Source organism: Oncorhynchus tshawytscha, linkage group LG33 (genome assembly GCF_018296145.1).
Source record: "Oncorhynchus tshawytscha isolate Ot180627B linkage group LG33, Otsh_v2.0, whole genome shotgun sequence".
NCBI lineage: Eukaryota > Metazoa > Chordata > Actinopteri > Salmoniformes > Salmonidae > Oncorhynchus > Oncorhynchus tshawytscha.
The window spans coordinates 36,157,627-36,171,519 of NC_056461.1; the positions used below are offsets into that span (position 1 = coordinate 36,157,627).

Genomic DNA, 13,893 nt, shown 5'->3' on the forward strand with positions numbered 1-13,893 from the left:
ATGTTGTTAAAGCGTTACATGGTCGATGTCCATATCATTGCATAGTACAGAAAATATGAGAATTCAGGGGCCTTGCTTTAACAAAATGAACTACTTTCACTGTAGTGTCCAAAATGTATTTCAAGCTGTCAGGCATTCCCTTTGCAGCAAGAGTCTCTCAGTGGAGGCTGCAGTGTACCCAAGTGGCATTGGGAGCAACTGCTTGCATGCGCGTTACCACTCCACTATGTCTCCCTGTCATGGCTTTTGCACCATCAGTACAGATACAAACACATTTTGACCACCAAAGTCCATTTGATGTCACAAAGCTGTCCAGTGGTTTGCAGAAGAGGATGTCTTAATTGACCTTCCAAAAACAAAGAACATATACCAGGAGCTGTGCATGCCAAGTCTGTTGACTCATCCAGCTGTAACGCATACAATTCACTGGCTTGTATGCAAAGCAGTAATTGTTTCAAAACATCACATTGTCACATACACATGGTTAGCAGATGACGCGAGTGTAGCAAAATGCTTGTGCCTCTAGTTCCGACAGTGCAGTAATACCTAACAAGTAACCTAACAATTTCCCAACAACTACCTAATACACACAAATCTAAAGGGGTGAATGAGAATATGTACATATAAATATATGGATGAGCGATGGCCAAACAGCATAGGCAAGGTGCAATAGATGGTATAAAATACAGTATATACATATGATGAGTAATGAAAGACACGTAAACATTATTAAAGTGGCATTGTTTAAAGTGACTAGTGATGCATTTATTAAAGTGGCCAGTGGGCCTCTGCGAGTTAGTGATTTCTGTTTAGCAGTCTGATGGCCTTGATATAAGCTGTTTTTTCAGTCTCTCTTTTTCAGGTCCCAGCTTTGATGCACCTGTACGGACCACGCCTTCTGGATGATAGCGGTGTGAACAGGCAGCATCTCGGGTGGTTGTTGTCCTTGATGATCTTTTTGGCCTTCCTGTGACATCGGGTGCTGTAGGTGTCATGGAGGGCAAGTAGTTAGCCCCCGGTGATGCGTTGTGCAGACCGCACCACCCTCTGGAGAGACTTGCGGTTGAGGGCAGTGCAGTTGCAGTACCAGGCTGTGATACAGCCCGACAGGATGCTCTCGATTGTGCATCTGTAGAAGTTTGTGAGTGCTTTTGGTGACAAGCCGAATTTCTTCAGCCTCCTGAGGTTGAAGAGGAGCAGTTGCACACTCTTCACCACACCGTCTACGTGTGTGGACCATTTCAGAGGATAAGGAACGAGACCCAGGAGCGTGGACGAGACCGATGGAGCGGGAGCGGGGATGAGACATGGTAGACACCGGCAGATAGGAACACTTGGCTTCCATCACCAATAACAGGTACTGTACATGCAAGCACAACAATTCAGAAACTAAGGCAATCTGCTGTTTTAAATATGTCAACGCTGGCTGAGTTGACAACAAAAATACAGGGCTTTCAGTTAGAGAGAGTGCAATGGTGTGGGGGGGTGGGGGTGTAAAATTAAATGAGCATGTGGGCTAGAAGAGAAAAGAATGGAAGTAGGAGACCGTATCAAGGCTGTGACCACACCCCTACATGTTCTTAAGAGGCTCTGGGTAGAGTGGTCACCATGGAAACGAGACAAAAATATATTACAAACTAGTTTTGACAGAGATGGCTTTTCATTAGCACTTTCAAGTTTTATTTTCTGACCTTATCAAAACTCCTTGTGGTAGCTTTGTATTTGAATGACAAACATTTCTGGGGTTGGAGTAAAAACACTTTTCCACGAACTATCAGCCCACAATCACATCGAAATATGTTGACTTGTTACGGCTTAAAAATCCATCTTTAACCCTTCAATAAAGGAATCATAGCTCCCACCTGGTCAGTCTTCTGGAAAGAGCAGGTGTTTTCATAATGTTTTGCACACCCAGTGTACACTGGATGTTCCATTCAGATACAAGAGTGATCCCTATAGCCACGCCTTGACAAGCACGTGTATCAATATTCTAATGTATCGGAGGAATTTATTACCCTAGTATTCTAGTCAAGATTTCATATCTCATATCATAACTAAATCTACCCAAAGCATGTTTCACACTGATATTTTGGTCCACAGCTTACTCCTGAGATAAAGGGCTGGAACACCCGCTTTTAATGAAGTTGTAATCAAGTTTCCTAAATTAACCGCAGATGATTAAAGCTTTAAATAACAGATCAAAGTGATTATAAAATGTACTAGGGTCTGGGTAAGGTGCTATTTAAAAAGGTATATGGGTGAACATTATTCTCCTTAGATAATCATATCTGACAGTCCATGACTTATCTATGGATATCCCACAGGATAGTAGAACAGGAGAATCATTGAGCATTAAAATGTACTCTATAATTCACTTATAGATAAGACCAACAAACTAATTCTAATGGAAATTTGAAACTCTTTGACATGACAAGCTGGACCCTAGTGGAAACGCATGCTGAAGGGCTTAACATATCTGATATGCAAACAATGTGCTCATGTGGGAGGAGTCTGTTAGTGAACCACCACTGGCAGAGTTTTGTTTTCGTTAGGAGAGCAGGTTTCTCGAAGTGCATGCATAGCCAAACGCTCTCGTCACCACTCCTCTTCATTCCTCACTGCCATATGATTGAACAGATGGAGGGGAATTCTGTCCCTCACAACCAATTTCTTTCTCTCTCCTTCACACAGACCAATGCTAGTGAAGTCATATTTTCCATTCTGTTAAGTTATTGACAGAGCAAATAGGGTGGGAGACTGGTCACTGTAGTGCATGTCTGGGTATCAGGCTGAATGGATGAGTTCAGGCAGTTCAACAGTGGCCGATCCCAAATTGAGGGCCACATGCACATCACAGGTCTTTCTTCACTCCCTCAAACATGGCAAACCCGTCCCACCCCCTGCCTCCCTCTTCCATCCCAAAAACAGCAAAAAATGGAATACAAGCACTTGCAAAATACAGCTAGCTCAAGGGTGAACATGACAGGCACACCAGCTAGTGTACACAACGTCTAATAGTTTCTCATACAGGATGGGGAAATCGGTGGGATGCCACTGACAACAGTAACTGTTTTCAGATCAAAGTAATTGCTTCCACCTCAAGAAAACAAAATAAGTCAGCTTGATTGCAATCAGGAAATTCTTCAATTGCGTATTGTAAGGACATTTTAGCACAGTGCTGAGCTATAGTTTGAATCAGAGTTTGATTATTGTTCCATTGTATCCCCCCCGAAACAATAGCTGCTAGAACTGCTACATGACTAGGCTATATTCAGTAGCCTATATTGCCCCCCCCCATGTTTGGTCCAGACTGCCATCTCACCTGCAGCGAACCGCACAACGGTACGAATCGGACCGAGACCACCCTGAGCGATACACCGTGCATTGTTTAGTGCGGATAGTGTTCACACCAGTTCAAATCAACCGAACTAAGGGAGTAAACACTATGGTGTGAAAGCCCCCTTACAGGTGATATTTATTGTGAGTGGGAGTGGCAATCTCAACAGTTCACTACTAGTGGCAGTCTCCCCTGGCCATCTGTGTTGTTGAATGCTGCCATCTAGTGTGCCAATTGGTAGCCTGCAGGTGGAATTTCTTTCCACTGCTTTAATTAGGCTCTAGTCTTTTACTTTGATCCTTTCTTCCTTCCCTGTAGGACACTTATGAATCGAAATTGCTCTTTCGGTCTCTAAATCCCTTTCTTAAACTGCAATATTCCTTTCCAGGTTCTCATCCTCCTCCCACACGTCTCCATTGCCTCTATGAGCACAACACCGAATGAGAACACCCATTTAGAACGGCTCAGAGTAGCTTATAAATGAATTTAAAACATTGTGCTTTGAGGGCCTTGCCTTGCTTTCCTTACTACAATTAATTTGTTTTATTTTTTAAATGTAGGACATTTTTCATTATGAGCCGTTTTGAACGAAAGGCCAAGAACGAACAAACTCAGGGTTTCTCAACTTTCATCCTTGATGTTTATGGTGTCTGTGAGAAGTGTTTTTGCACAATAAAGACTAAAACTCCACTCAATTCAAACAACGATCATCTGATATTCCATTCAAAACTGCAAATACATACAGCGCTGCCATTTTAAAAAAAATCTAAACATTTAAAAAATGAAAATGACAAAGGAATACAAGGTTTCAAGCTCTACACTCTCTATTAAAAGAATGCATCATAAAGCGTGTGTTGCATCCTGTACCTGTCTGGCCAGGTTAACAGAGTCAGCGGTGAGTCTGTCCCGGAGGTGTGGGTCCAGTTGTACAGCCGGGGCGATCTCTACCACCTTCTGGTGCCTCCTCTGGATAGAGCAGTCCCTCTCATACAGGTGGATAACATTACCATACTTATCACCTGGGAGAGATGGGATGACAATGTGATTAGATCTACTGTATACAACCCTTTTAAAAGACTCAACAAAAACAGTCTAACAAACTCACCCAGGATCTGCACTTCAATGTGTCTGGGTCTCTCAATGAACTTCTCCACGAAAAGAGCACCGTTCCCAAACGCAGCCAGGGCCTCAGAGTACGCACGCTGATAGTTCTCCTCCAGCTCCTACACACGTCAACCGACGGGGATCATTAAGTCAGCCAGCACAAAGACAAAACACTCAAACTGGAAACTCTACTTAGGCACAGATATTTATACTCGCCTCGTACTCTTTGACCACCCTCATTCCCCTGCCCCCACCACCGTAGGCAGCCTTAAAGATGATGGGAAAGCCATAGGTGTTGGAGAACTCCTGGGCCTCCGACAGGCAAGTGATGGGACCGTCTGTCCCTGGTACAACTGGAACTCCTGGAAGCAAAAACAATCCAACAATTTGAGCTTAACTACACAGTTAACTTAACAGTACACAATGTCAGCTGTATGTTTGATGATTTTGCTGAAAAAATGACTTTAAAACATGAAACAAACATCCATCAGATGGTCCTGAACATGACAGTGAGTGAGTGTCCGGCCTACCTGCACGGATAGCGATGGATCGAGCCTCCACCTTGTCTCCCATCTTGCGCACCACATCAGGGGAAGGGCCAATGAAGCGTACCCCAGCATCGACACATGCCTGAGCAAAGTCTGATCGCTCAGACAGGAAGCCATACCCAGGGTGGATTGCATCCACATCATTTTCCTGAGAAGAATAATAAAACGATGTGGAAAAAAACATAAAGCTGTGATCTTTAAGAGCAGTAACAGTTGGTTCAGAAAAGTTTCCAAAATATATTTTCACATCTCTGACCTTAGCAACTTTGATGATGTCAGGGATGTCCAGGTAGGCAGCCACAGGCGGCAGGCCCTTCCCTATGAGGTAAGCCTCATCTGCCTTCTGCCTGTGCATCTGGCCGGTGTCTTGCTCAGAGTAGACAGCCACTGTCCGGATCCCCAGCTCAGTGCACGCCCGGAACACACGGATGGCAATCTCACCTACAAGTAGTTGGATTACTCAGCTGTCATCATGCAGTCTCAGGAAAATGTAATCATGTGGTGAGAGGAAACTAGCTACAACAATTTGGCTTACATTTCAGTGTTTTAGTGTCAGAATTACCAAGGTAGGAGAATTGTTACGATACCTCTATTGGCCACCATGACCTTTTTGATGGGCTTGTATTCCAGTGTCTGAGGGGAGTTGTGGGTGGTGCGAGCCAGGCAGCATGCCCTCCTGACAGCCAGTAGCCCCAGGGCCGAACGCATACCTCCAACGTGCAGCAGCATCTTCACAGAAGAAGGGTGTGGTTAAGGAGTAAACAGACAGCCCATGCATGATGCAACACAGGTCCTGACCTATATACAGTTGTATGGGGACTGACTTAACGGACAGTAAAAATGTCAAACTTGTCAAGACAATAAGATGCAGACAACAGATAAAATAAGCCTACCACTTCCTTTTGCTTTACCTTGGAAGGAATGTGGGAATACTAGATACCTGACTTACCTGTAGAAATATCAGTTGTGTCTAGAAACATTTGCGCCAAACATTTTATTTTATTTTTTACCTTAAGTGTGTACTTCAATGCATTTATACTGGAGATACCACATTAACAGTAAAAGTAATTTTTTTTTATATGTAAAAAAAATACACAAAATAAAATTGCTGGACATCTTTAACCTCTATTACAGTACACTGACCAGACCTCTGGCCTAACACTCCATACCAACTGACTAAACAAGGCATTCATGTGCAACCCAGGGGTCAGTGACAAAAAAAAAACAGGAAGTGGAATTTAAAGAAATAGTTTGGTAAACACTTTCCATCTGAACAAATAGTGACTGACTGAACACAGCAGGGGTGGAAGCTCCATGGGACGCAGATGGGAAAAGAGTAAAACATTCATATTCAGAGGACCTGTAGAGGAGATCAATTAGGCAATACTTGATTCATGAGAAAAGGCCAAAGGGAAATTAAATTGGGTTTGAACTTAAACACAACTAGAATTAAATATAAAATGGTTGAATGTCCAACTGCCTGTAACACACCACCCTAGCACACAAATCAATCCAAACCCTTCAGAGTATCCGAAGTGTTGGCCTGTTGATGTGACAATATCATGAGACTGGTCCGCCGATACAGCAGCATTAGTGACCTCTCGTAGTGACCTCTCGTAACTCCAGCATAACAAAGCTCAGTTGTCCATGGTCCGACCACCAGTTCTACAGATTTAGAAATACCTCATCTGTATAAGTAGTAGTCACATGAACAGGCTAACTGATCAACACTAAGAGGTGGATATGGTTTGATACAAAATAATTCAATCCTAACACAAAAATGTTTGGCATAAACAGCAATGGCACGTCCACTGCTGCGTTGGCAGGAGCAAGAGACTGATAAGCCATATCAGGTTCAGCACTTTGTGATCCCAAATATAGGACATCAAATTAAAAAGTCCGTATCATACGGGCACTTCATTATAGCTATACCTGCACTGCATGTTGAAAATGAAACAGATTGGGACAAAACCAAACAAAATACTTCACAAGCGCACATTGCAATAACAGGTTCAAAGGTAAGAAAAAGGGCAGCTTGCAGGAATGCTCTTTTGATGTCAGATCCCCTTGATAACAAATATTTGTTTTGCCATGTGGACAAATGATACCATTTATTATGAAATTCTCATGGCACTGTCATGTTGGCGTTAGAATAAAATCAAAGAATTGATAAGAAATCCCTAACTATTTTAACCCTAACCTAGAACATTACTGCACGTGACATCCTTTATTTATAACATCCACAATAAATGCAGGTGAATGAACCGAGGACTTCACTATGTTCCCATGAATAGAATAGACTTGAAAATAAAGGAAAGAGCGGAGGGAGCAGTGTTGGCACAAAAAAAGAAAAGAAACAAGGCTAGTCTGAGGCTGAATGAATGGAAGTGGGCCAAATGAAACAGGATATTCTTGACGACATTCCTCTGGTCCAATCATTTGAGAGACGTGTTAAAAGGCAGCTTATTGTAATATTGCCTAGTACATTGTCTTCAACTGTAATTTGACCTGTCAACCATTTCTACCCAAATATGAGCTGCAAACGTATTTCATTGTGTTCTGTATTCAAGCTGACAGGGTGTGTTCATGGCTTAATGAGGGCTCTGGAGAAAGTCTGGCACCAAGGACCTCACATCAGCAGACTGACCTTGTTGAACAGCCTCTCCATTGTCACCTAAAGTGTCTTCTTTCTAGACAAGAGAAATAGCCGAACCCTCACATTGTAAAACGTGATGGCTACTGTAATAAGTTGACTACCTAATGAGTTAATACTACACAAAGAACTTTCATTGAGATTTCAGGGTTTGATATTAAGGTGTTGCCCTATTGCCTGGGGAAAGTAAATTGAGCAGTCCCGCAAGTTGAGCCTGACCCATTTGGGCAGGTCATTGAAAACAACCAAACTGCAAAGAATTCCAGTAGCCTAAACCTGACCTTTCTGGTTCATCCGATTGTATTAGGTGAAAGACAATTTATGGCAGTCAAGCAAGTTTAGCTTGTTCTGAGATTTTTACTGATTTACTGGAATCCTTAGCATTTGGGTTCTCAGTTTCTAAATCCTTCCCCACGTGTAGGTGAAAGGCAGGCTGTATGGCACTTCTGTATGTAAATAGCTAGTTTACTTTTTCAACCAAGGGATCATAATCGTCAGCCAACCAATTTTTTTTTTTTTTTAAAGCTCCCAACTTACCGATGGGCAAGTGCCTTTCAGAATGTAACGTCAATCCCAGTGACAAACCAACCTATAGCATAGGACTAGGGCCCTAGTGACATACAGAGACTTCACTACCACCATTACCCAAATATTGCAAATATGTCACTCAAATATACATGGGCCTAAACATGGCCATCAATAACCTGATGACTTTGAAAATGGGCCACGACAGGCAGAACAAGGTGGTTTACATATTCCATAAAATCAGTCTACATGTAGGCAGGCTTAGTCTCTGTGCTAGTCTTTCCCACCACACAACAGACATACTAGAACATGTTGGGGCAACTAATTGGTCTTAAAACCAGATGACTGAACACGCATAAAAACTCAGTTCAACAAACACTGATGTGTCACATAGTAAATGGTTACCAGTAGGCTGATCGCCAACTAAGAAAAATAAGTGGTAGCCTGTTTACTACCATCATTACAAAAGTTTTGTTTTATTCAATTTAGAGGCTGAATCCTAAACATTCTGAACACAGTAGCCAAGACATATGCTACTTGTGTTGATAGCACTGAATATAACCAGAGTGCAAGTGTAGCAAGTTGAGGTTGTTGTTGGGTAAACAACCCCACCATGCAGTTATAAACATACATGAGGTATGGAAGCAGTGTTGAAGAAACAAAGCCTGAACTTTATCAACTCATCTGGAACAGATCTGGCATGCTCTTCACAACAAACACCTTCATTCAACAATTCATTTTAGATTCTGGAAACATGGTGAGTAGGTGAAATGTATTTTATTTTCTTCACGATTTGCCCGCAATAATCTTCACAGTAACTACAATTGTAGTACAAGGAGTCAATGTCGTAGACTACCATTAAACATATGAGAAGGACTTCTGACCTAATAGAAGTGTTGCAGGAAGCCTACCTTCGGCAAGGTAGCTGGACAGATTTCTGCAACGACAATAATTCCTGCTCAATTAAGCAATATTAAACAATAAAAGCTCCAAAAACACCCAAGTATCTCATTTTAGAACTGCAACGCTCTCAGTAGTGATCCAGGTCTTTCGATGTTGTACATATTTAAATTGTGTGATTCCAAACTTCAACCGCAACGTTATATACCATTTTGGGCGACTCATGCCATACTTTTCCGAGTGCTCATGCTACACAGAGAAGTATCACAAGTGGATAGGGGAAATCACTCAAATGGCACAAAATGGAATATAACATTGCAGATATCGCTCGGAATGACAATTTCATACATCTACAAGACCTGCATCACTATACTGAGAGCATTGCGGTTTCTAGAAGGATGTATATTTAGGTGTTTTTGTGCATGTTTTATCCACACCTTGGCACTGCAGAACAAGCAAAATTTAAGTAAAATTGCAAAAAAGTGTGTGGACTCTGCTATAACATGCAATTTACATCCAAAATACAGATTTTTTTTACGTCAAAATGCAAAGTTAAGTTCTCCTTTAAAGGGATACTTCTAGATTTTGGCAATGAGGAAAGTGCAGTTTGAAGTTGCTAACTACCAGACATAAAAATGTTATCCACTAGGTCAGCTGACTCTGGGAAAGTAGAGAAAGGGCTTCATTGCCAGAATGCCGAAGTTTTCTGTTAAAGGGATTGATCAGCCGGAATCAAACTTAAGACAGTACACGCAAATACACCGTAGGTGGAAAACAAAAAAGGCTAGCACGAAGAGCATGCCAAATTGAACGTAGTCTCTTTCCCAGCTAAGTGTTTAGTAAGCTATAAGCCTGGCAAGGGTAACTTGAACCTAGGACTAAATGCCATCGGTAACCATGACATTTAAAAACCAAGTCTAGCAATGTTGCAGACTGAAAATGTAGGGACAACTATAGCCCCAAAGCTAGTTCTCTATTGAAGCAAACCTATGTCCCATGTTCCAAATGTACATAATGTAAACTTACTGTACCCATTGTCAGCTGATTCCTGCCTGTATCCACAGGAAAGTATTATTAAACCAACCTCAAAACGCAGGTGTCTGTGTGTGGCTATTATGACTTGTCACCTAAGGCACCTTACGTGCACAAGACAGAAGTAGCCTTCAAGTATGCATACTAACTGAAGTCTTGCAGGTATTCACATGGTTTTGCACATGTGCCAGGTGATAGAAAACTCAATGGCAGTAACGGCAAGCTAAACAGTTGGGTAAGTAATTCTATTGCTATGGCTATTTTCTCAAATTTTGACCCGAAAACAGACAAACCGCACAGACAACCGGCAGAGTTAGTACAAATGTGATTTTGTTCAACAATCTGATTTGTAAGTAAACTTCAAGTGTTTGCAGTGCTTTATTTCAGATTAGAAACCATGTGGTTAGAGCCCTGAATGCTGAATGGCTGAAAGCTGTGGTATATCAGACCATATACCACAGGTATGACAAAAACATTTTTTTTTTTTTTACAGTTCTCAGTACATTGGTAACCAGTTTATAATAGCAATAAGGCATCTCGGGGGTTTGCGGTATACGGCCAATATGCCACGGCCAAAGGCTGTATGCAGGCACGCCACGTTGCGCATAAGAACAGCCCTTAGCCCTGGTATATTGGCCATATACCACACCCCCTAGGACTTATTGCTTAAGTGTATACCAGAAAGCTGGTATCACAGTCTGATTTATTATGCATGGACAGCAGTTGGCAAGATATGAAAGTAGAAACCATAAGGAAATGTCACAATAGATGGTTGGGACACTAATGCACAATAAAGGCTATGCCACCGCAGTGTTCAGACTGGTCCTGCATACCCAAGCCAAAGGTCTGGCCTGCACCTCGGTCTACACACCATGGGTTCCGAGGACAATAATTTAATAACACTGCTAGGTCTATATATCAGAATGAGTCAACAAGAGTCCAAAAGTTACACGTTGTTGCATGCTATAAACTAGATTTTATACGAGAATCCTTTCCAGACATTCCCACAGATACAACATGCACATGAATGAACTGTCCAGACAGTTTCTGTTCCACTGAACTCTTGACCGATTCACCAGTGCTTGGTGCAACACCAAAGTCGAGGTTCTTCACTGATCGAAAGAGCAAACAAACCAATCTCAATCAATGTTCTCACGTTTGACGTCCATTCGGTGTATTATTTGTCAGTCAGAAGATAACGAATATGTACATCACTAGTTTTTACTGGAGTCCAAAAGGGCATTGTCGAGGATAATTCTAAATGGCTAGCTATGTGGAAATGTCACCATCATTTGGGGGAGTTGTCGGTTGCAGTGTCCACTTTTGCTCGGTGCTTAGTATGCAGCCAGCTAACTTCCATGAGAAAGGGCTACATTAGATGGCATAGCTAACTCGCTAGCTAGCCAACCAACTGTTAACTAGCTAGCAGCTCTGGACCTGCATGTAAAAACATAGTATGATGGATGGATATTGGCCAACTACCACGGGATAAGCAACATAAACAACTCCCAAATGGTCTATTTTTCTACAAGACTTGTAATGCAAAAAAAAAAAACTTACCTTACGGTCTCAAGTCTACAGTAGAATGCGTGAATCACTGAGGCTTTAAAGTCTCCCAGCTAACGTTCAGTGGCTATCGGACACTAGCATGGGTGTTGGTGTGGCGCTTTTGACTGTCGCTGGCAGTTCGCTCTTCTCTTCAATCAGCGTAAATTGATCTAGCTGGGTACTGTGATCTACCTCAATGCATGTGGCTTTTATGATTTTTCTGTGCACCCTAGCTAACTGTCCCCCTTGATGGCTGAAAAAAAGTCTGGTGTTAGAATGACTAGCTAGCTGTCTATTGAGATAAGACATTTAAACCCATTCAGACGACTCGCCCACCCCTTGGCTACCTGCTATTGGTTAGCTTGTTCCTTACGTCAATTTAGTTTCAAGGGGTGTATTCTTTCCGCTGATTCTGTTGTAAAACGTTTCGCAAACGAAACGAAACAGGGAGAGACCTACCTGAATTTGTCCAACAGAAATTCTCCTTTAAATTTCAAAACGAAACGTTTTTCAACTGTTTGAACTAAGGATTACACCCCTGGCTAATGTTTGGAATTAATGTGTGCTATTCGTAATACCCAACGTCAATCAATACACACACACACACACACGCACCTGTTCAGCTATTGGTTGACGGGGTAGAGGAATCGTGCAAGGAGTTTATCATGAAACAGCCAGCTAATACTACACAGCACCGTGAAACACAAATGGTGAAATTTTTACAGTAATTATAACATTGCACTGTTATTCATTCTACATTAAAAAAATATGTACAGTGCATTCAGAAAGTACTCAAAAGCCTTCACATTTTGTTACATTACAGCCGTATTCGAAAATGGATTAATGAGTATTTTCCCCCCATCAATCTTCACACAATACCCCATAATCAAAGTTTTTTATTTTTATTTTTGCAAATATCATAGTTACATAAGCATTCAGACTCTTTACTCAGTACTTTGTTAAAGCACCCTTTGTGGCGATTACAGCCTTAGGTCTTCTTGGGTATGAAGCTACAAGCTTGGCACGCCTGATTTGGGGAGTTTATTCCATTCTTCTCTGCAGATCTTCTCAATCTGTCAGGTTGGATGGTGAGAGCTGCTGCCCATTTTCAGGTCTCTCCAGAGATGTTTGATCGGGTTCAAGTCCGGGCTCTGGCTGGGCCACTCAAGGATATCAAGGATATTCAGAGACTTGTCCCATAGCAACTTCTGCATTGACTTCGCTGTGTGCTTAGGGTCGTTGTCCTGCTGGAAGGTAAACCTTCGCCCGTCTGAGTTTCTGAGCGCTCTGTAGCAGGTTTTCATCAAAGATCACTCTGTACTTTGCTCCATTCAGCTTTCCCCTCGATCCTGGCTAGTCTCCCAGTTCCTGCCACTTTAAAACATCCCCACAGCATGATGCTGCCACCACCATGCTTCACCGTAGGACTGGTGCCAGTTCTCCACCAGAAGTGACGCTTGGCATTCAGGCCGAAGAGTTCAATCTTAGTTTCATCAGACCAGAGAATCTTGTTTCTCATGGTCCTAAGAGTATTTAGGTGCCTTTTGGCAAACTCCAAGCAGGTGGTCATGTGCATTTTACTGAGGAGTGGCTTCCGTCTGGCCACTCTAACATAAAGGCTTGATTGTGGAGTGCTGCAGAGATGTTTGTCCATCTAGAAGGTGCTACCATCTCCACAGAGAGCTCTGTAAGTGACCATCAGGTTCTTGGCCCTTCTCCCCTGATAACTCAGTTTGGCCAGGCGTCCAGCTCTAGGAAGGGTCTTGGTGGCGCCAGCATTATTCCAATTAAGAATGATGGAGGCCACTGTGTTCTTGGGGACCTTCCATGCTGCAGACATTTTTTGGTGCCCTTCCCCAGATCTATCCCTCGACACAATCCTGTCTCAGAGCTCGAAGGACAATTCCTTCAACCACATGGCTTGGATTTTGGCTACCATGCACGGTCAACTGTGGGACCTTATATAGACAAGTGTGTGCCTTTCCAAATCATGTCCAATCAATTTAATTTACCACAAGTGGACTCCAATCAAGTTGTAGAAACATCAAGGATGATCAATGGAAACAGGATGCACCTGAGCTCAATTTCGAGTCATTATGGGGTATTGTGTTTAGATTGAGGGGGAAAAAATGTAATCAATATTAAAACAAGGCTGTAACATAACAAAATGTGGAAAAAGCCAAAGGGTCTGAATACATTCCAAATGCACTGTATAGTTCTGGTATTCATTATGCATTGAAGAGATC

General features: G+C 42.3%; 1 protein-coding gene across 1 annotated transcript in view; it reads right to left on the reverse strand.

The window, feature by feature from the left end:
* LOC112231340 (pyruvate carboxylase, mitochondrial) overlaps positions 1-11,967 on the reverse strand; it is a 100,409-nt gene extending 88,442 nt beyond the window's left edge. The window contains exons 1-7 of the mRNA XM_024398043.2: positions 11,660-11,967; positions 5,577-5,718; positions 5,246-5,430; positions 4,972-5,137; positions 4,658-4,803; positions 4,443-4,560; positions 4,205-4,356 (exon numbers count right to left, since the gene is read on the reverse strand). Of these exons, the coding sequence (XP_024253811.1) occupies positions 4,205-4,356; positions 4,443-4,560; positions 4,658-4,803; positions 4,972-5,137; positions 5,246-5,430; positions 5,577-5,718 (909 nt within the window). The 5' untranslated portion in view covers positions 11,660-11,967. The remainder of the gene's footprint in view (positions 1-4,204; positions 4,357-4,442; positions 4,561-4,657; positions 4,804-4,971; positions 5,138-5,245; positions 5,431-5,576; positions 5,719-11,659) is intronic.
* Between the last annotated feature and the right edge of the window lie 1,926 nt (positions 11,968-13,893).